Consider the following 22,793-nt stretch of genomic DNA (forward strand, 5'->3'; position numbering starts at 1 on the left):
AAGAATGTAAAAAGTAAACATTTGTTTTTATTGAGGCCCTCATGAATTGATCCATCATTGATATAGCACAGTAGATGCATTTATTTTGTATTAAGACAAAGCTATGTTCAGAACCTCAGCTTATTGATAACCCTCCCAATCATATTTTCAATTAACAATAATTCATGATTTCATTCCGAGCCAGGAAGCAATCTTCAAGAAATACTGTCAAATCTCCCAAGTGTTCAGTGGAAGCAATTAATTCATCATAAGCATTCAATCATCAAACAAGAAGCACTTAGATTTATATTTTATATACTGCACATTTTATACATGTTCTTATTCCTTTTTTTGTGGTAGAATGGAGTAATAAAAACAAGTTAAAGATTCAAAGTGATGCCCCGGCCCGCTGGTCCAGTCCTGCTAGGGGTCAGGGTGAAGAGGTCAAGGGGACCTGAGGGAGTGGCCCAGTCCGCCGAGCTCAGCTGCAGCACACTGGAGGTGAAAGCCTGAGGGAGACTTCAGGTAGTGATGGTGTGTAGAACTGAAATGTAATGTTTCATAGTCTCTAGTGTCTTTATATTTAAAAAATAAAAAATAAGAGAAGAAATATCAACAAAGAAAAAATAAAATCCTCTAAGATGAGCTGCTGGTCATAGGTTAATGCGTAGATGCTCGGGCCGCTTGGCCATAACAGGGTAGGCCTGTTGTTTGAACTGGGACAGGTTGGCTCCCGAAGGCTGGCGGATGGGAAGGGGCGCAGAGGCCTCAGAGCTGGCCTGCACTTCCATCTGTTCTGAGGCGGACACCTCCATGACCTGCTCCTGGGGCGACTGGAGACATAGAGAGGATCCGCCGGGCATCAAGGGGCCCCGGGGCCACATGTCACCAGCAGAGAACTTGAAAGGGCTGAAAATGAATAGGGGACATACTATGATGATGTGGCATATTCAATGTTACTGCACAAGCTATGTAGGAACAGCCGTAGAGGCTGAAACAATGGAATACCTGACTGGTGTTCTTGGGCTCCCCAAAAACCGCCGGGGTGAGCGGATTTTTGGCTCAAATGAGAATTTTTCCTTGACGTTTTCAAGTACTGATGGAGCAACATACGTAAAGCCCTGCAGAAGCAATGACAGAGGGGTTATGGTCACCAGTACTGCCTACAAATGTTTTAAGGAGAAATTAAGGTGAGCAAAGTTACTAGGCTCGAATTTAGTCAACCTTGTTCTATATAGATTGTGCATGTTAAAAACCTTTTTTTTTAATGATAGGCTATACTCTATGGCTGGATTTATATTTTTTCCTATGCTACATTAATTTGGCAGACCTAACTTGATTGACCCTCTTTCTATTACAAGGCCTAGTCTATGAGAGGCCTAATCATATTTGTATGAATATTTTGTTCAGCGCCTGTTGACGAGTCATCAACAGAAAAATGAATTCAAGTTTATCAAGACATTTTGCAGGAGAATGTAAGGCTATCTGTCTGCCAATTGAAACTCAGTTGTGTATGCAACAGGTCAACAACCCAAAACACAGAAGTAAATCAACAGCAGAATGGCTTTAACAGAAGGAAATACGCCTTCTGGAGTGGCCCAGTCAGAGTCCTGACCTCAACCCGATGGAGATACTGTGGCATGACCTCAAGAGAGCAGTTCACACCAGACATCCCAAGAATATTGCTTAACTGAAACAGTTTTGTAAAGAGGAATGGTCAAAATTCCTCCTGACCTCTGAGCAGATCGGATCCGCAACTACAGAAAACGTTTGGTTGAGGTTATTGCTGCCAAAGGAGGGTCAACCAGTTATTAAATCCAAGGGTTCACAAACCTTTCCTACCCTGCACTGTGAATGTTTGCATGGTGTGTTCAGTAAAGACATATAAACGTATAATTGTTTGTGTGTTATTAGTTTAAGCACACTGGGTTTGTCTATTGTTATGACTTAGATGAAGATCAGATAACATGTTATAACCAATTTATGCAGAAATCCAGGTAATTCCAAAGGGTTCACATACTATTTCTTGCCACTATGTATAATAAAAACAATATGTAGCCGAAATAAAAGATACCAGAAATGTTCCATACACACAAAAAGCTTATTTTTCTCAGTCTGTGCACAAATGTGTTTACATCCCTGTTAGTGAGCATTTCTCCTTTGCCAAGATAATCCATCCACCTGACAGGTGTGGCATATCAAGAAGCTGATTAAACAGCATGATCAATACTCAGGTGCACCTAGTGCGGGGGACAATAAAAGGCCACTGAAATGTGCAGTTGTCACACAGACAATGCTACAGATGTCTCAAGTTTTGAGGGAGCATGCGATTGTCCACCAGAGCTGTTACCAGATAATTAAATGTTAATTTCTCTACTATAAGCCGCCCCAAGTTGGTTAGAGAATTTGGCAGCACGTCCAACCGGCCTCACAACCGCAGACCACGTATAACCACACCAGCCCAGGACCTCGACATGCGGGATCGTTTGAGACCAGCCACCCAGACAGCTGATGAAACTGAGAAGTATTTCAGTCTGTAATAAAGCCCTTTTGTGGTGGAAAACTCATTCCGATTGGCTGGGTCGGGCTCCCCAGTGGGTGGGCCTGTTTCCCAAGTGGGCTGGCCTATGCCTTCCCAGGCACACCCATGGCTGCACCCTTGCCCAGTCATGTGAAATCCGTAGATTAGGGACTAATAAATTCATTTAAATTGACTGATTTCCTTATATGAATTGTAACTCAGTATAATCGTTGAAATTGTTGTGTTTATATTTTTGTTCAGTATAAAATGTCTTTAGAATGTGCATGTAACAAAGAAAGAAAAAGCTGTAAAAACAAAGGGGTGGTGGCCAGGCCAAAAACAAATAATAATAAAATAATGTAATCCCTAACAAGATATGTAGCCGTCTTACCAGAAAGGCTTGGTTAGCGCTTTCACTCAGCGTGGAGTCGTCTGGGCTGTCTACTGGTGTCTGGCTGGTGAACTTAGAGTCAAACTGGCTCACATCTTCAGCGGATTGCTATAGATACAAGAGATCAGGTGTGTTACAGAGTCTAACGCCTGTGAGAGCTTGAAAGGTTGTCTAAAACAAAATGGAAGCTCTTCTGTTGCTTACCAGGAATGGCTTGAATGGAGGCTCCACTTTCCTGGCCAGGAGCTCTTCCCAGTTAATGTGTCGGAAGAAGGGATGAGCCTAAGGAAAGATCATCAGAAAATAATAACGATAGCTTTTAAATTTCAATACTTCCCTTTCCCCTCGCACTTTTGAATACTTCTATTTAGGGTCATCTTCTGTTGTTTTATGATCAAAGGCTTGAGACAGAAAGTGGTGCTTGCCAGAATGGGGTAAAATCTCAAACTCTCCTGCCCTCAAGGATGAGGTTACAGTTTATTCTTGACAGCATCAAGTCACTCCATCCAACATTTTTCCATTCCTTCTCTTGTTCTCACCTGCACCTCTGTAGCATCTCCGGCCCCTGCTCCAAGTCTTGACGAGGCATTTCTCTTCAGCAGCTGAAAAACAAGAACTAGTATAAATACATAAGTGATTACAAAAATAAAAATAAAAGGTAAAATGTTTAAACAAATAGTCACCCTTTTCAGGAGATCTCTGGCTTCTTGTGTGAGGTAGGGTGGGAGGTTCAGCTTGCATTTTAAGATTTTGTCAATGGTCTTCTTCCTGTTTTCACCAGTGAAGGGTGGCTACATTTGAAGAAAGAACAAAATAATAATATTGGGTCAACACCACTTGATTGTAATATAAGTTGTTGTATTACCACATCATTATAAGCAAGAGGCTATGAGAGAAGTTTTGTACTCACCGCTCCAGTCAGCATATCGTACATAAGCGCTCCAAGACTCCACCAGTCCACTGCTCTGTTATGTCCACTTCTCATCAGGATCTCTGGGGCCCTGATACAACATCCATTTCTTTAAATACATATTTTCATGGTAGACTGAGGCAGTCAATATATAAAAATTGCAGAGCTTTCAACAGATTTACATGAAGAACAGGTGGTGTGTATTTTACAAAGTGTGACTTACATGTACTCTATGGTGCCACAGAAAGTATGGGTGACTGTGCCGCCGTGGATGGACTCTTTACACAGCCCAAAGTCAGTCAATTTCACATGGCCTGGAAAAACACAACACAGAAAACAAGTCAGCCAATTTCACTTTGAGGTGGATATGCAGAACATTTAGTAAATTACATTTCCTGCAGAATATATTGATGGGGAGGAAATCAAGTTATATATCTCAATATTATTTTATATTTTTGCTACTGTAGGTAGCATTAGCTAGCGCTAGTCAGCTGTTAGCCAAAACTCTGGTGTTTGTCATCCTATATCTTGTTCCCCATCTTTTTAAATAGTGTTGCAAAATGTTTTCACCACTTATTTCCATGACTGATAAAAACTTGTTTTCACAGCCTCTCGTCTCTCAGCAGCAGACTCACATGCTGACCGGACACGTCGCCTGTGCGAGCGTCGCAAAATACATTTAGAAATCCATGTTATTCAATTATTGCACCCACACTGCTTGCGCGCGTGCGCCAACGAGCGTCTGCGTTACCAAGGGCTAAAATAGAACTCATTCCTATTTCTGACGCAGATCGCGCTGAAAGTCCTGCCTCTCCCATCTCCTCATTGGTTTATAGATGCAGGTACCCACGTGCCATCTCCTCATTGGTTATACCCCCGTGGGTGATTGAAAGACGAACTGTTTTGCCGGTAGTCGTGGTAATACTATGAAAGTTTAGATGCGATCACCATATAAGTTCAACGATGAAAAGGCCTGGAAGGAGGAGAGATGACTAGAAACGATTCAGTTGGTCGTTTTATGTGTGGATTAATTTGTCAGAGTGGAGGACCTTGTGCAGTTCAGGTAAAATAACAACTCAATGTTTATATCCCAGGACAAATTAGCTAGCAACAGCAAGCTAGCTAAATAGGATAAATTAGCTAGCAAGTGCAAGCTAACTAGCTAAATTGCCATACATATTTAATGCTTTTCGACCGTCCCCAAATTAATGTCAATGGTTCAGAGTTTGTTTTGATATTTTAACTTGCGTGTCATGATCGCGTTTGATGTAGGGGGACAAAATAAATGTATGCACAATGGCGCACGCTCGCAGCCGGTTTGGGATCCGTGTTATAGTGAGCAATATTTTTGGAATACCAAATTACAATAAAATCGCAGTATCGAATCGCAATACACATTGAATCGTGAAAATCACAACCCATATCGAATCAGCACCTAAGCGCGTTTCATGAGGTCCCTGGCAATTCTCAGCCCTAATGTCTAACATGAAGTGCATATACAGTGCCTTGCGAAAGTATTCGGCCCCCTTGAACTTTGCGACCTTTTGCCACATTTCAGGCTTCAAACATAAAGATATAAAACTGTATTTTTTGTGAAGAATCAACAACAAGTGGGACACAATCATGAAATGGAACGACATTTATTGGATATTTCAAACTTTTTTAACAAATCAAAAACTGAAAAATTGGGCGTGCAAAATTATTCAGCCCCCTTAAGTTAATACACCTTTTGCTGCGATTACAGCTGTAAGTCGCTTGGGGTATGTCTCTATCAGTTTTGCACATCGAGAGACTGACATTTTTTCCCATTCCTCCTTGCAAAACAGCTCGAGCTCAGTGAGGTTGGATGGAGAGCATTTGTGAACAGCAGTTTTCAGTTCTTTCCACAGATTCTCGATTGGATTCAGGTCTGGACTTTGACTTGGCCATTCTAACACCTGGATATGTTTATTTTTGAACCATTCCATTGAAGATTTTGCTTTATGTTTTGGATCATTGTCTTGTTGGAAGACAAATCTCCGTCCCAGTCTCAGGTCTTTTGCAGACTCCATCAGGTTTTCTTCCAGAATGGTCCTGTATTTGGCTCCATCCATCTTCCCATCAATTTTAACCATCTTCCCTGTCCCTGCTGAAGAAAAGCAGGCCCAAACCATGATGCTGCCACCACCATGTTTGACAGTGGGGATGGTGTGTGTTCAGGGTGATGAGCCGTGTTGCTTTTACGCCAAACATAACGTCTTGCATTGTTGCCAAAAAGTTCAATTTTGGTTTCATCTGACCAGAGCACCTTCTTCCACATGTTTGGTGTGTCTCCCAGGTGGCTTGTGGGAAACTTTAAACAACACTTTTTATGGATATCTTTAAGAAATGGCTTTCTTCTTGCCACTCTTCCATAAAGGCCAGATTTGTGCAATATACGACTGATTGTTGTCCTATGGACAGAGTCTCCCACCTCAGCTGTAGATCTCTGCAGTTCATCCAGAGTGATCATGGGCCTCCTGGCTGCATCTCTGATCAGTCTTCTCCTTGTATGAGCTGAAAGTTTAGAGGGACGGCCAGGTCTTGGTAGATTTGCAGTGGTCTGATACTCCTTCCATTTCAATATTATCGCTTGCACAGTGCTCCTTGGGATGTTTAAAGCTTGGGAAACTTTTTGTATCCAAATCCGGCATTAAACTTCTTCACAACAGTATCTCGGACCTGCCTGGTGTGTTCCTTGTTCTTCATGATGCTCTCTGCGCTTTTAACGGACCTCTGAGACTATCACAGTGCAGGTGCATTTATACGGAGACTTGATTACACACGGGTGGATTGTATTTATCATCATTAGTCATTTAGGTCAACATTGGATAATTCAGAGATCCTCACTGAACTTCTGGAGAGAGTTTGCTGCACTGAAAGTAAAGGGGCTGAATAATTTTGCACGCCCAATTTTTCAGTTTTTGATTTGTTAAAAAAGTTTGAAATATCCAATAAATGTCGTTCCACTTCATGATTGTGTCCCACTTGTTGTTGATTCTTCACAAAAAATACAGTTTTATATCTTTATGTTTGAAGCCTGAAATGTGGCAAAAGGTAGCAAAGTTCAAGGGGGCCGAATACTTTCGCAAGGCACTGTACAAGCACAAATATGGATGTATTTACAGCCAATGTAGCATCAAATATGGTCCGACTTGCAGTGAACATGATTGCAACTCAGGACGTTTGTTCTGACATCCTTGCCCAGCTCCAGCATTACCTTGGTTGTTAAGCATGATGTTTTCAGGCTTCAGGTCTCTATAGATGATGCCTTTCTGGTGCAGATGGCCCAGAGCCATGGAGATTTCTGCCAGGTAAAAACTGCACATAAGAAAGAGACCACATTTACATTGTATTATTTTCTGTGCCAGGCACAGCCAACACCTGGTTCCCCAATCTTCAGTTTACTGCTTTTGTAAATTGCATTTTCCCTTTCACCAACTAACATACTGGTGGAGGATATTCCAAAGAGGTGTCTTAGTGCAGTGGATGTAAGAAAACTGCCACTGGTATGACAATATTGCCTTTCGTCATCTCTACTCACCAGGCTGTGTCTTCCATAAATATCCCCTCTCTTTCCAGTTGCATAAACAGCTCTCCACCTGAAAATAACAAAATTAATTAAAACTGAAACAGACATAAAAAAACTATGCAATTGTAGTGATGTACAAATGCACAAAATAATTGTGGGGGGACTACACCAAATTAACCCATTTACATTTTGAATCTGAATTTCACATACCATAGTTAGAATTTTTCTGTAACTCTAGATGTGCACAGACAGGAAGGGATGGTAGACAGGATATAGACACTATTACATACATCCCTGTGCCCAAGAACACAAAGGCAACGTGCCTAAATGACTATAGAACCATAGCACTCACGTCCGTAGCCATGAAGTGCTTTGAAAGGCTGGTAATGGCTCACATCAACACCATTATCCCTGAAACTCTAGACCCACTCCAATTTGCATACCGCCCAAACAGATCCACAGATGATGCAATCTCTATTGATGATGCAATCTCCTTTCCCACCTGGAAAAAAGGAACACCTATGTGAGAATGCTGTTCATTGACTACAGCTCAGCGTTCAACACCATAGTACCCTCAAAACTAATCACCAAGCTAAGGATCCTGGGACTGAACATCTCCCCCTGCAACTGGATCCTGGACTTCCTGACAGGCCGCCCCCAGGTGGTGAGGGTAGGTCGCAACACATCTGCCACGCTGATCCTCAACCCTGGAGCTCCCCAGGGGTGCGTGCTCAGTCCCCTCCTGTACTCCCTGTTCACCCACGACTGCATGGCCAGGTACGACTCTAACACCATCATTAAGTTTGCTGGCCTGATCACTGACAACGATGAGACAGTCTATAGGGAGGAGGTCAGAGACCTGGCCGGGTGGTGCCAGAATAACAACCTATCCCTCAACGTAACCAAGACTAAGGAGATGATTGTGGACTACAGGAAAAGAAGCACCGAGCACATCCCCATTCTCACCAACAGGGCTGTAGTGGAGCAGGTTGAGAGCTTCAAATTCCTTGGTGTCTACATCAACAACATACTAGATTGGTCCAAACACACCAAGACAGCCGGGAAGAGGGCACGACAAAGCCTATTCCCCCTCAGGAAACTAAAAAGATTTGGCATGGGTCCTGAGATCCTCAAAAGGTTCAACAGCTGCAACATCAAGAGCATCCTGGCCGGTTGCATCACTGCCTGGTACGGCAATTGCTCGGCCTCCGACCGCAAGGCACTTCAGAGGGTAGTGCTTATGGCCCAGGACATCACTGTGGCAAAGCTGCCTGCCATCCAGGACCTCTACACCAGGCGGTGTCAGAGGAAGGCCCTAAAAATTGTCAAAGACCCCAGCCAAAGACTGTTCTCTCTATGGCAAGCGGTACTGGAGTGCCAAGTCTAGGACAAAAAGGCTTCTCAACAGTTTTTATCCCCAACCCACATTTTTTGCATTGTGTCCCCCCCCCAACCCCTCTTTTACACTGCTGCTACTCTCTGTTTATCTTATATGCATAGTCACTTAAACTATACATTCATGTACATACTACCGAAATTGGCCCGACCAACCAGTGCTCACGCACATTGGCTAACTGGGCTATCTGCATTGTGTCCCACCACCCCCCCTTTTTACGCTTCTGCTACTCTCTGTTCATCATATATGCATAGTCACTTTAACGATACCTACATGTACATACTACCTCAACAAGCCTGACTAACAGGTGTCTGTATATAGCCTTGCTACTCTTTTTTCAAATGTATTTTTACTGTTGTTTTATTTCTTTACTTACCTACACACACACCTTTTTTCCCCGCACCCTTAGTTAGAGCCTGTAAGTAAGCATTTCACTGTAAGGTCTACACCTGTTGTATTCAGCGCACGTGACAAATAAACTTTGATTTGATTATGGTTAGATGTAATGTGCAGAGGCCCATTAAGTGTTGATGTAAAGTATGCAAAGAAAAACATCCTGTGTGTGACAACCAATTCAGATGATTTGAATCATGATTTTGGTGAAACCATCCTTTGGTCTAAGAAAAGAAACCATCTGCATGACTGGGACTTCTAATATGGAAGGAGATTCAGTCTGGCTCCCCAGCAACTCTTGGGCAACAGGAAGAATGTGGAAAGAATGGATGGTTGTTTATCTTCTGGTGAATAGGTCATTTGGTGTAACTGCCTTTGTGACCCCTGATTTACTGACCGCTGAGGTACTCCAGGATGAGGTACAGCTTTCCCCCCGTCTGGAAGGCGTAGATGAGATCCACGATGAAAGGATGCTTCACTTCCTCCAGGATGTTCCTCTCCGCCTTGGTATGGGCAGTGTCCTTAGCATTGCGTACAATCATAGCCTGCGAGGCCCCAAAACATTCATGACCATTAGTCATGCTAATACCGCTAGTCTGCCATTCAAAAAGCCACATGATAAAATACACTTCATTATCAGTTCACGACAAGCAGCCACTGTCAAGAATGTGCTAACACTGAACTCAGTGTTGCTTAGAATAGTTATGTTTGAAATTAAGCAATTGGCTTTTCAGTGCATTTTTTAAGCATAGCTTGTTGGAAAAATCTTGATGAAGTGGTAAGTGACTGCATCTGTCATTAAAGGCCATTTCACTTTCACTGATCAAGCAAAAACAGTATCTATTGTGCAAAATCTAATGGACTGAGACAGCTTCTTAACAGCCAAGTCTGCAGCAGCGAAGATGGCTAACTACCAACAAGACCTTACCCACCAACAGGCTTCAAGGAAATATTTGTACACAGAAGCAACATAAAACAATGTTTATTTGTCATATTTACTACGTTTGAGACAAAATTGAGAGACACTTAAGGGCTATGCATGCTGCCAATGGTGTACTAAATGTAAATAAAATGTGTTTGAATGTTGTTTTTAGGTACCTTCTTTAAAACCTTCATTGCAAATATCTTCCCCGATGCTGCTCCAGCAACTTTTCGAACTTGAAAAACCTACAAAAATAAAAAGGCAATAACCAGTTCAACACAATGGGCCAGGCCAAATAATGACAAGTGTGACATGGAATTAAAAAATGTCATAAAAGTAATCTTATGAAAAGACATTTGAATAAGAGGAGGATACCTTTCCATAGCCTCCCTTTCCCAGCACCCGCAGCAGTTCAAAACACTCCGGCCTGATGTTCTCTGTTCCTTGATTGACGTTGTCCTCAGATATCTCAATCTTCTCACAGTCGTCCAGATTGCTGAGGAAAGAAGTCATGCAATTATATGCTCACTTTCAATACACTGACTGTAGCACGGTACAATTACTAACTACTCAACATAATGATTTAATCGACCAGTCCTTCATAATGCTAAGTGTTAACACTTACAATTCAAAGCCGCTGCACTGGTCCATGAAATCGTTGATCTGAGTCTGACAGAAAATGTGAATTAAAATACAAATCTGCTTTATAACAAATCACTGCAGAGCCATAGAACCGCAGTAGCATCTCATTAGATTCAACAGGAATGGTGATTATATTTTAAAAGTGTTCAATCTTAGACGCAAGGACAACTGAAATTAATGCAATATTAGTTAAAACATTAAGTCAGCACAAGCCAAGATTTGAGAGCATACCATCATTAATTCAGAATCCTGGATAGCGGATCTTGAGCTGTAGACTGCTTTTCTTGACAGCCTAGGAATTGACCCCTAATTTACGTTTATTATGTTATAAATGTTAAGAAGTCTTTACGGAGGTAATTATTTTACACCCTAAAAAACATGTGACGTGATATTTAGTGTTGACCAAAATCCTTGACAAAGGGCACTAAACGAGATGCGATTACATACGAAATGTTTACGCTAAAGTTGTCATTCTTGGTAGCTAACTGTCAGTGCATGAATAGTTATTTCATACCATTTAAACATGGCCCTATACAACCAATTCACTAGCTACTTGTCGCAAATTGTTCATAGATAGGTCTATCAGAACTGTGGATGTCCACTATAACCATGATTAAAAGCTTGTCCAAATTGGGATCTGCCTGTGTCCACATAAGGACCTCCACTCCAGTCCATATTGTTCCAAACTGCAGAAGTGCCAAAATAAACTGTTGCACGCCAGCAACCAAAGCACGCTTGCTTTTTCTGCACACAAGACCGTCTAGCAAGTTTAAAAATAGTATATTCAATATTAGTATAACGCGTTACGTATGCAAATGTAGTAATGCAATGTATAACAACTATCTCGCGAAAGCTGAGAACAAGTGACAGCTCATGAGTGTTAATTTAGCTGGTTGATCTATGCGGCTAGCTAATGTTAGCTGGTAGCATTGTCAAAATTGGGCCTAATGCATTGGTAACAAACCAAGACGACAGGCCTATCTATACCTAGTAAGCTAGCTAACATGGCAATTAGAAGTTACATCGAATACTCGTGCGACAAAATCGAGAAAATTACCTCCTCGAGCTCATCGTCGGAGACATTTTCCTCCGGCTGATCCAAATCGATATCGAATATACCCGCCATTGCTGCTCTCGTTCAGTCCGTGAAAATAGCTCGCGCTCCCCGCCTCATGGACAAACACACATCGCCGCGGCCATAACCGGCTACTACACTGAGCATGCGCACCACGCAACCAACTAAGTGAAGCGCGGACATGATCAATTTGTTGCAGGAAACACCGCGAGCTTCAAACCAGACTGGAATACAAACATAAAACTGTCATTGATAGTTGGAGGAAACATAGTTAGCAAGTTTATTTTCCATACATATTCATTGAACATTTAGGCGAACATACTTGAAAACAACAGCTTTTGCAAGCAGGAATAATAATGTCCATCGTGACAGTGCAACTTGGACAATGTGGCAACCAGGTAGGCCAAGAGTTGTTCGAGGTGATCAGCAATGATGCAAATGATACGCAAAGAAAGGTTTACAGTGAATGCAGCAGTGAGCGTTTCTTCAATGAGACTGCAAATCGAGGTAAGTTAGCTATTCCTAATGATAATAAGCTGGTGCACCTCTTCTAACATTCAAACTTAACAGATGTGTATTTAACCTTTAATGTTGTATTTGCACAGAACTCGTGGCAAGGTCAGTGCTGATTGACATGGAACCCAAAGTCATCTCACAGAGTATTGCAAAGACTGCCAAATCTGGGAAGTGGAGATATGGGGACCGTTCACACTTCAGTCAGAAACAGGGTTCTGGAAACAACTGGGCAAATGGGTAAGGATGTTTTCAATGTGCAGAATTTGTTTGGAGGGGCTGGCCACCTTGTAATTATAATGGCTCTGAATTTTTCATGACCACATGACGTGACATGAAAAACTGGTCAGGTGACATCATGTACAGTGCATTCAGAATGTATTCACACCCTTTGACTTTTTCCAAATTTTTTGAAACGTTACGTTACAGCCTTATTCTAAAATTGATAAAGTAAACATTTTTCCTAATCGAACTACACACAATGTCCCATAATGACAAAGTGAAAACAGGTTATTAGAAATAACAAACAGAAATACCTTATTTACATAAGTATTCAGACCCTTTGTAATGAGACTCGAAATTGTGGCCGCCATCATTCTTAAATGGAAGAATGTTGGAACCACCAAGACTCTTCCTAGAGCTGGCCGCCCAGCCAAACTGAGCAATCGGGTGAGAAGGCCTTAGTCAGGGAGGTGACCAAGAACCCGATGTACACTCTGACAGAGTTCCTCTGTGGAGATGGGAGAACCTTCCAGAAGGACAACCATCTCTGCAGCACTCCACCAATCAGGCTTTTATGGTAGAGTGGCCAGACAGAAGCCACTCCTCAGTAAAAGGCACATGACAGCCCGCTTGGAATTTGCCAAAAAGCACCTAAAGGACTCAGACCATGAGAAACAACATTATTTGGCCTGAATGCCAAGTGTCCTGTCAGGAGGAAACTTGGCACCATCTGTACGGTGAAGCATGGTGGTGGCAACATCATGCTGTGAGGATGTTTTTCAGCGACAGGGACTGGGAGACTAGTCAGGATAAAGGGAAAGATGAACGGAGCAAGGTATAGAGAGATCCTTGACGAAAACCTGCTCCAGAGCGCTCAGGACCTCAGACTGGGTCGAAGCTTCACCTTCCAACAGGACAATGGTCCTAAGCACAGAGCCAAGACAATGCAGGAGTGGCTTCGGGACAAGTCTCTGCATGTCCTTGAGTGGCCCAGCTAGAGCCCGCACTTGAACCCGATCAAACATCTTTGGAGAGACCTGAAAACAGCCGTGCAGCGATGCTCCCCATCCATCCTGAAAGAGCTTGAGAGGATCTGCCGAGAAGAGTGGGAGAAACTCCCCAAATACAGGTGTGCCAAGCTTCTAGCGTCATACCCAAGAAGACTTGAGGCTGTAATCGCTGCCAAAGGTGCTTCAACAAAGTACTAAGTAAAGGGTCTGAATACTAATGTAAATGTGATATTTCTGTTTTTTTATTCTTAATACATTTGCAAAAAATTCTAAAAACCAGTTTTTGCTTTGTCATTATTTTGTGTAGTTTGATGAGGGGGGGAAACTATTTAATCCATTTTAGAATTAGGCTGTAATGTAACAAAATGTGGAAAAAGTCAAGGGGTTTGAGTACTTTCCGAATGCACTGTAGTTAGGAAAAACGCTATGCCCCGCACTTGACAGCAGTGTCCATCACTATAATATGACAACACTGTGTTTTCTTTTCTTTGCGTGTAGATACTGTGTCCATGGACCACGTCATGAGGAAGTAGTGATGGACATTGTGAGGAGGGAGGTGGAGCACTGTGACTGTCTGGCAGGAATCATGGCCATGATGAGTGTGGCAGGGGGCACAGGGTCAGGGGTGGGCACATACGTTACTCAGTGTCTCCGGGACGCCTACCCAAACTCCTTCATCCTCAACCACCTGACATGGCCCTATGGCACTGGAGAAGTAAGAGGCTTGCTTCAGCACCTGCAAAACATCACAGAACTGTCAACAAATGTGTATATACAGTGCCTTCGGGAAGTATTCAGACCCCTTGACTTTTTCCCACATTTTGTTACATTACTGCCTTATTCTAAAATGGATAAAATAAATCATTTTCCTCAGCAATCTATACACAATACACCATAATGACAAAGCAAAACAGAAGGGAGAAACTCCCCAAATACACGTGTGCCAAGCTTGTAGCGCCATACCCAAGAAGATTCTGTTGCAATCGCTGCCGAAGGTGCTTCAACAAAGTACTGAGTAAATGGTTTGAATACTAATATTTCCGTTTTTATATTTTTAAATTAGCAAACATTTCTAAACCTATTTTTGCTTTGTCATTATGGGGTATTGTGTGTAGATTGATGTGGACAAAAAACAATTTAATCAATTTTAGAATAAGACTGTAACGTAACAAAATGTGGAAAAAGTCCAGGGGTCCAAATGCACTGTAAAGGCCTAACATTTATGTTTTAAAATAGACATATTTCCTTTGGAATAAGAAAGTTATATTGCAAAGCATTTACTTTTTACATTTACATTTGTCATTTAAAAGACGCTCTTGCCCAGAGCGACTTACAATTATCTTAAAATAGCTAGGTGAGACAACCACATTTCCAGATGACTAGTTTTCACTAATTGCTGTATTGTGCTCTCCTTTTGAAGGTGATAGTCCAGAACTACAACTCTGTGCTCACACTGTCACACCTCTACCAGCTCTCAGATGCCATCCTGGTTCATGAAAATGACACGGTTCACAAGATCTGTGCTCAGCTCATGAATATCAAACACATATCATTCAGGGACGTCAACAAAGTCATCGCCCACCAGCTAGGGAGTGTTCTGCAGCCTGCACTCACTGGTGACTCCCATGGTATCTACAATAGAAACCCCATAGGTGAGTACTGAGCAGCATCAACACTGTACTGTAACAACACACATTCTGTACATATACACACATAAACATATGCCCCCTTCAAGTGTAGTAGGTGGATGAAATAAACCAGTGTGTCAGAAAGTATTGACGTTGCATATCACACACTGTGTTTCCAGGTGAACTGATGAGCAGCCTGGTGTGTCACCCAGAGTACAAGCTTCTCAGCGTGTGCAACATTCCCCAGGTGTCCAGCTCCTCTATGGCTTACAGCATGTTCACCTGGCCGGGCCTGCTCAAACATCTACGTCAGATGCTCATTGCCAACTCCAAAATGGAGGAAGGCATGTGTTGTGTTCTCATAGTGCTGTACTAGTCTTGAACACTAGGAGTCTGTATTGGCTAACTGAAATTCCAAATCAATCTATGTCCCCATGCAACTCAACATGGGTCTATTTATATTGATGCTGTTTAGTCATGAATTGTATTGGTTTTTTTTGTGTAGCCATGCTAGTTTGTATAAGCTAGCTTCTCCATCATGTGATTACTGTTTCATGTCCAGATGTTAATGCTCTGAGGACTGTTATTTATCAGGCATCGACTGGCAGGTGCGAGCCCCCTCTCTCCAGCCTGAAGGGATAGAGAGGACCGGGAGTCACAGACGACCAGGCTTCAACACCTCCCTGGCCAACCTGCTCATACTGCGGGGGAAGGATGTGAACAATGCAGAGATAAGTAAGAGACCAGTACATAGGTGTCTAACTACTATGGGACATTAGACTTTAATATAGATAGTAGTTGATTCATTCTAGAATCCAAAATAACTTTTGAATGTTTTTAAATCTATAGGTGGATTTCAGCATCCGAGTCTATATACCCCCTGGCTTCCAGCAGATGAGGCTTTCAGCATGTGGAAAACCCCAGTCCCGTTTAACAAGTATGAGAAGTCTGCTATACTGGTCAGCAACAGTCAGACTCTGTTGAGGCCTCTGGACAACATGGTGGGGAAAGCCTGGAACATGTTTGCCTCCAGGTACAGTTAGACACATCATGTAAAAATGGCATGCATGTTCACTTATATTGAAGTTTTCCAATGGTAGACTAATGATTTAAACTACCTCATTCCCAGGTTATTGGGTTTCCACATATTGATGTGGTGTCTTTGCTTCCATAGGGCCTACATTCATCAATACACTAAGTTCGGGATCTCAGAGGAGGATTTCTTGGATAGCTTCACGTCTCTTGAACAGGTCATCTCTAGCTACAGTCAACTTTGATGCTACGGTCTGCTTTGGACCAGTACGATACTGTTTGGATATGACACAAACCAGGATTCACTCCAACTGCAAATTTGGACAATGCACTTTCAAGGTAATTTCTGATTGAGCTAACATATGCAGTGTTTAGCGTGAATGTGGTCTCTGAACATTGCCTTTAAACATGCATTGCGGAGAAATTGCGCGATCAGATTGTATTCCGGCCTAAGCCAATAAAAACTTGCAGAGAGCTTATGCTATATTGGCATGTTATTGGACAGGAGATTGAACATTACACACGTACTGTTCTCTTGTACCAAAGGAGTCAAAGAGCATTAATGTTGAAAGAATTACATGTACACTTTTGTAAAATGATTTTATACAAATAAAATTCCATTATTCAAGTACATTGAGGGGTATAAATACAAGTAACACGTTTTATATGAACAAGGCTTTTATTGAAGATTTTTCAGAAAAGACCACTAAATGCACAAAACAGCCATGATGCCTTACAAAGATGTCTTTGTTGGGAAGGTAAGTTTGATTTGAATCATTAGCCATAAAAGGTATTGAAATTAGCACATGCTTTAAAGGTTGTACCATAGTCAAGACAGCACTCTTCAGATGGTTAATACCCAGAACTTCAGACAGCTTACAGGCTGTTGTTGCCATGTGATTCAAACAGTCAACACCAGTCTGATAAGCTATCTGACAGGATGGGAGAGGGAGTAAAATACCTGCAACAACCAGGACCAGGTCTATACAAACCAGCTTCAGAAAACTTTTTTTACAGGACAATAAGCCGTGATGATATACAACTCGCTCATATCTAGTTTCAAATTACAACGTATCAATTCCATATTTAAATACATTATTCTCCAATTTACAATATAGCGATCCATATGCTTTTTGAGAATCTTGGCACTTACCTTTTGATGTTAATTCTTTGTGGTCTGAGTGCCTAAGCACTTACCTCAACAGTAGAAGATGCTCTATATACAATAACATGGGGCAAGCTTACAAGAATGGAAGCAATTGTTTAAATAGTAAGAGAAACTCAGACATGGAAACAAGAATGATTTAGGCATTTTATATATTCTGCTCAAAGACCGTCTAAATGTACAGAATAAAAATGACACTAAGTTAGCTGAGTGTAATGTTAAGTTACAAATCCTTTTTGTTCCGTTTTGGTCCAAGTTAGTTTGTCCAGATCATTCAAAATACATGTGCATACATACCGTCCCAAAGATATTTCCAGGATGTGCAAACCAATAACACATTGATCCGACTTGATATTGCTATTTCCAAGAAACACAAATGACAGATGGTCTATTTCTGATCAACAGGACAAAACACAAGAAAATGTAACCCTGAAAATGTCCTTAGCATCATATCAGCATACACAATGTCTGAGTCCATCCATACAGTGAAAAATTTGGTACAAATCAAGTCTAGTGATTTAAGAACTGTGTTCAATGGAAGTAGGACCCTCCACCTTGCATAAGGCATTGCAGCTGGTATAGCTGCCAGCAAAACAGTTGACCTCCAGTTTCTGCTTAACTGCTCATAATATCCTATCACATATCACACACTAAACACAGATGAGGGGAAACTACAAAACCTTAAGGACAAACAAACAGTATACATCCGTAAGCACACACAGAATAGTGCCAGTTCAGCCTCTTAAGAATGGAAAAGGGCAAGGTTAGTTTGAGACAGAGCCGAGGGACTCAGCAGTCAGTTGGTGAGTCTCTTATCATTTGGTTTTCTCCTCAGTGTACCTCTGCTGCCGACTCTGTTGTCGTCGCTTGGCGTAGCTCTGAGCCATGGAGTTGATGATGGAGAAGATAAAGTAACAGACCATGACCAGAACCACCTTCTCAAAGACCCATGACAGCCAGTTCTCAGTCTGCACAGAGAGACATGCATACAGAGGAATATTACTCGACTAACACGAATGCATTACAATTTGTATTATCTTGGCAATCAATAAAATTACATGCTTTGTCTCGACATAGGAAGGATGGATGATGGTAATAGTGCTCTTACCGCCGGGGTGCCAGCGCCAGTGTGGTGGTGGAGTTTACTCCTCTGGGCCTCCAGGTACTCACTGAAAGGCTTCTGTATGGAGGGACCTACCCTCGGCAGAGACCTGACACAGTGGCAGGGCAAGGACATCCACAGGCAAGGGAGAGGCGAGGCGGGGGAAAAGAGGGAGGGAAAGACAGACAACATTATATCCCAGAGTACTTACCATATCAGCAGTATCCCTTCACATGGTAAAATAATGAGGCTTTGTCAAGGGAACCCTTGGTTTAAAGAGAGCAGTCTATTGCTCATGATGTCAAGAGTTCCAATTTCTATGTTTCTAGTTAGGCATCAAGTCTAGCTGGGAGTTCCCACTGCCAGTGTAGTGGCTGAGAGCACACAGCAGACTGAAGTGAGGCAGTCCTCATCTCTTATTTATTCCTGAGATCCCTATAAGAAACCAGTCTGAGCCCAATAACCAGGAAGTGACTCAATATGCTGTCATCACAGCCTTATGGGTGGAAACAGATCAAACTAGGCGTGTTCATCAATATGACTGTCCATATGGGAGGGAGAGCAAAGGATTAGATCACTGTGTGGGCCCCTCAGTTCATCAGGGCTCTTTACATTATAGTTATAGGGAATGCAGACAAATTGAGTGTAAGAGAACCCTCAGACACCACAATAATTCGTAGTTGACAGTACTATACCAAAATAATTGGTATAATTTAATCAATGTATCACAACCATCATTAAATAAAATATACAAACATTTCTTAGACATGGTTACATTATTTTTATTTTTTGCAGGTGTTAATATAAACTTCATCTAAAGCTTGACTAGACAGAATTTACTATCGGGGTAAAAAGTGAATTAGATAATTGTAATTGCTGATCTTAAACAAAGGGATATGGCATGCCCATTCCCAGACTAACTTTGAGTGACTCACTCAGCCACACACAAACTGCTGCAATCACCAACAGTTCCGATTCAGCGTTCAAGCACCAGTGTAACACATAATAGCGAGTCAGACCAGTCAAACAATTGCAATGGTAGCAAGCAATTGTTCTTTCTCACGCGACTCATTTTAGCTGTGAATAAGATGGCACTATAAACTGATCATAAGTTGTAAGCTTTATTTTATTTGTTCATGATGAGAAGAAATAGTCAAGGAAGAGCTGAAGATGTTAGCTTATTATGTTGGATGTGTTAAATGGAAGTGATGATTTATTTTTCTTTCATACAGTGGCTTGTGAAAAAATTTACCCCCCCTTGTAATTTTTCCCTTTTTGTTGCCCTACAACCTGGAATTAAAATTTATTTTTTGTGGGTTTGTATTATTTAATTTACACAACATGCCTACCACTTTGAAGATGTTAAATGTTTTATTGTGAAACAAACAAAGACAAAAAACTGAACTTGAGCGTGCATAACTATTCGCCCCCCCAAAGTCAATACTTTGTAGAATCAGCAATTGCAGCTGCAAGTATCTTGGGGTATATCTCTATAAGCTTGGCACATCTAGCCACTGGGAATTTTATTCCCATTCGTCGAGGCAAACCTGCTCCAGCTCCTTCAAGTTGGATGGGTTCCGCTGGTGTACCGCAATATTTAAGTCATACCACAGATTCTTAATTGGATTGAGGTCTGGGCTTTGACTAGGCCATTCCAAGACGTTTAAATGTTTCCCCTTAAACCACTCAAGTGTTGCTTTAGCAGTATGCTTAGGGTCATTGTCCTGCTGGAAGTTGAACCTGTCCCAGTCTCAAATCTTTGGACTGAAACAGGTTTCCCTCAAGAATTACCCTGTATTTAGCGCCGTCCATCATTCGTTCAATTCTGACCAGTTTCCCAGTCCCTGCAGATGAAAAACATCTCCACAGCATGATGCTGCTACCACCATGCTTCACTGTGGGGATGGTGTTCTCGGGGTGATGAGGTGTTGAGTTTGCGCCAGACATAGTGTTTTCCTTGATGGCCTAAAAGCTATATTTTTGTCTAATCTGACCGGAGTACCTTCCATATGTTAGGGGAGTCTCCCACATGCCTTTTGGTGAACACCAAACATGTATGCTTATTGTTTTCTTTAAGCAATGGCTTTTTTCTGACCATTCTTCCGTAAAGCCCAGCTCTGTGGAGTGTACGGCTTAAAGTGGTCCTATGGACAGACACTCCAATCTCCGCTGTGGAGCTTTGCATCTCCTTCAGGTTCACTTTGTTGCCTCTCTGATTAATGCCCTCCTTGCCTGGTCTGTGAGTTTGGGTGGGCGGCCTTCTCTTGGCAGGTTTGATGTAGTGCTATATTCTTTCCATTTTTTTATAATGATTTAAAGTGGTGCTCCGTGGGATGTTCAAAGTTTCAGATGTTTTTTTATAACCCAACCCTGATCTGTACTTCTCCACAACTTTGTCCCTGACCTGTTTGGAGAGATCCTTGGTCTTCATAGTGCCGCTTGCTTGGTGGTTCCCGTTGCTTAGTGGTATTGCAGATGCTGGGGCTTCCAGAACAGGTGTACACTGAGTTCATGTGACACTTAGATTGCACACAGGGGATCTTTATTTAACTAATTATGTGATTTCTGAAGGTAATTGGTTGCACCAGATCTTATTTAGGGGCTTTATAGCAAAGGGGGTGAATACATTTGCACGAAACACTTTTACATTTTTTATTTAAGAATTGTTTCGAAACAAGCAATTGTTTCCCTTTCACTTCATCAATTTGGACTATTTTGTGTATGTCCATTACACGAAATCCATTTAAATTGTAATGCAACAAAAGGAAAAACACCATGTGGGACAAATACTTTTGCAAGGCACTGTACATCCTGCAGTTATTGTTTCCCTGCTGCTGTCAGGGAGATTCTGGTTCAGTCAAAGCTAAACTGCTGTGAGTCAGAACAGATTCCATCTGATAGGTGGTCAGCCAGCCATGGGGTCCTATGTGGGGAATTGGTTTGCGTGTAAGGGAAATACCCTTAAAGGTAAACACACACATCTGACTTTGATGTTAAGCTTTTATGATAGTATTTGATCCAACCCCCCCGCCCCCCCCCCCCCAAAAGCTCAAGTCACTTGTCTGTAAGAGCATTTTTACATCATTGTATGAAGCAAGGAACCACTTTACAAAATGCATTACTATCTTTTTCACCATTGAAACAGACAAATGTAGGCTACACTCTACATATTCAAGCCTGTCTCAAAATACAACACTGCCCCTTTAAGGCTCTCTTGGAGGATGGTTGACCACCCTGGTAGCAAATAAAATACTGCAACGTTACAATTACAACAAAATACTTGGTCTTTATAAAATAATTCCCTCCAGGGCTTGAAATTAAGGGTGTCCCGTCGACAAATACTTTATTTCTACGGTACAGAACAGACTCTTGGACAGTTCTGGGAAGATTCATACAACCACTGCACAACATTTTAAAAAGCAATGATGCTGATGCAACAGATCAGACAGTTTAGCTTAGAATGTTGATACAGTAGTTTTATTTCTTCATATTATAATGTCAACAATGTGCAGATGGATGTAGGCTGTGCGCAAATGTTCCAAAATGCAATTAGTGGGAAAACACAGCTGACTACATAGAACATGAGAAAAATGCTGGTTTCAATGGCATAGGCTATTAGACCCAAGTGTTTATAAAATAATTCCCATAATCTTATTTTGGTTAGGCTACTTTGAAAAACAGTTTTAAACAATTCATTTAAACACATTTTTATTTTTTACTTAACAAGAGGACAAGCATCCATGTTGAGCCCCTGCCCCCCAGTAAAGCACCTCTCTCTTCATCTATACGTATACATTAACAGACACATACTCACCCGATCAGAGACACCATCTGTTCCACTATGTGCTTGCTGAACGTTATAATAACAAACAGTTTCTGTGGGAAGACAAATGAATCAACTGGGTGATTAGTGATCAGTCTCGGTCAGAGACAGTGAGACCCTGAGTCGCCATCTGCACCGAGTTGGGGGACATATCCTATGAACACAGTGACACATGCCAAATCTGGACAGTAAAAGACCCATGAGGTCTGAGGGAGAAGCACAAAGCCTCCCCCGGACCCTGGTCCTCCTCAACCCTGGAGGGCTTTGTCAGAACTGGTGAGATCACTGGCTGCTACCACGGAGATTAATTGGTCTGGTTAGACGGCTCAGCTCTCACCACCACGACTCACAGAGAGACACAAGTCAGTCTCTCACCGTCTGGGAGTAGATTAGTCACTGTGGCAGACTCAACAATAAAGCCTACAATTAAGAGTTTTATCTGGTTTACAAAAAGCAATGGCTCTCATTAAAGTGCTCTCCATACTCCTTTCCTCTGGAATGGTCTTCTACAGCAGCACT

At 41.9% G+C, this 22,793-nt stretch overlaps 3 protein-coding genes across 4 annotated transcripts in view; 1 reads left to right on the forward strand and 2 right to left on the reverse strand.

Annotated features, from left to right (window-relative positions):
- LOC139386411 (ribosomal protein S6 kinase beta-1) lies at window positions 1-11,920 on the reverse strand. 2 transcript variants are annotated; one of them, XM_071131986.1, is made up of 15 exons: window positions 11,762-11,920; window positions 10,688-10,731; window positions 10,438-10,558; window positions 10,239-10,307; window positions 9,538-9,685; window positions 7,364-7,421; window positions 7,040-7,140; window positions 4,025-4,115; window positions 3,802-3,892; window positions 3,575-3,682; window positions 3,431-3,493; window positions 3,096-3,173; window positions 2,892-2,999; window positions 988-1,100; window positions 1-888 (listed from the first exon to the last, which is right to left on the reverse strand). In XM_071131986.1, the coding sequence occupies exons 1-15, from the start codon at window positions 11,828-11,830 to the stop codon at window positions 633-635; spliced, it is 1,518 nt and encodes a 505-aa protein (XP_070988087.1). In that variant the 5' UTR covers window positions 11,831-11,920; the 3' UTR covers window positions 1-632. The 2 variants fall into 2 exon arrangements, with proteins under 2 accessions (XP_070988087.1, XP_070988088.1); XM_071131987.1 differs by lacking the exon at window positions 988-1,100 and having other exon boundaries at window positions 3-888; window positions 11,762-11,916.
- Window positions 11,904-19,766, forward strand: LOC139386412 (tubulin delta chain-like). The gene is made up of 8 exons (XM_071131988.1): window positions 11,904-12,286; window positions 12,385-12,532; window positions 14,023-14,239; window positions 14,945-15,176; window positions 15,332-15,496; window positions 15,747-15,887; window positions 16,002-16,185; window positions 16,327-19,766. The coding sequence occupies exons 1-8, from the start codon at window positions 12,136-12,138 to the stop codon at window positions 16,427-16,429; spliced, it is 1,341 nt and encodes a 446-aa protein (XP_070988089.1). The 5' UTR covers window positions 11,904-12,135; the 3' UTR covers window positions 16,430-19,766.
- LOC139386413 (vacuole membrane protein 1-like) overlaps window positions 17,483-22,793 on the reverse strand; it is a 21,675-nt gene continuing 16,364 nt past the window's right edge. Inside the window, exons 10-12 of the mRNA XM_071131989.1 lie at window positions 22,266-22,327; window positions 18,458-18,560; window positions 17,483-18,317 (exon numbers count right to left, since the gene is read on the reverse strand). Of these exons, the coding sequence (XP_070988090.1) occupies window positions 18,165-18,317; window positions 18,458-18,560; window positions 22,266-22,327 (318 nt within the window). The 3' untranslated portion in view covers window positions 17,483-18,164. The remainder of the gene's footprint in view (window positions 18,318-18,457; window positions 18,561-22,265; window positions 22,328-22,793) is intronic.

Source organism: Oncorhynchus clarkii, chromosome 27, assembly GCF_045791955.1.
Source record: "Oncorhynchus clarkii lewisi isolate Uvic-CL-2024 chromosome 27, UVic_Ocla_1.0, whole genome shotgun sequence".
In the NCBI taxonomy this organism is placed as follows: domain Eukaryota; kingdom Metazoa; phylum Chordata; class Actinopteri; order Salmoniformes; family Salmonidae; genus Oncorhynchus; species Oncorhynchus clarkii.

Bases quoted from the DNA above. Each gene is read 5' to 3' on its own strand.
- LOC139386411 (XM_071131986.1), bottom strand. From the start codon at position 11,830: ATGGCGGGTATATTCGATATCGATTTGGATCAGCCGGAGGAAAATGTC. The intron at 10,308-10,437 runs GTATCCTCCTCT...TTATTTTTGTAG, and splicing joins GAAAGGGAGGCTATGGAAAG to GTTTTTCAAGTTCGAAAAGT. The intron at 7,141-7,363 runs GTGAGTAGAGAT...TCTTATGTGCAG, and splicing joins TTTATGGAAGACACAGCCTG to TTTTTACCTGGCAGAAATCT.
- LOC139386412 (XM_071131988.1), top strand. From the start codon at position 12,136: ATGTCCATCGTGACAGTGCAACTTGGACAATGTGGCAACCAGGTAGGC. The intron at 14,240-14,944 runs GTAAGAGGCTTG...CTCCTTTTGAAG, and splicing joins GGCCCTATGGCACTGGAGAA to GTGATAGTCCAGAACTACAA. The intron at 15,888-16,001 runs GTAAGAGACCAG...TTAAATCTATAG, and splicing joins TGTGAACAATGCAGAGATAA to GTGGATTTCAGCATCCGAGT.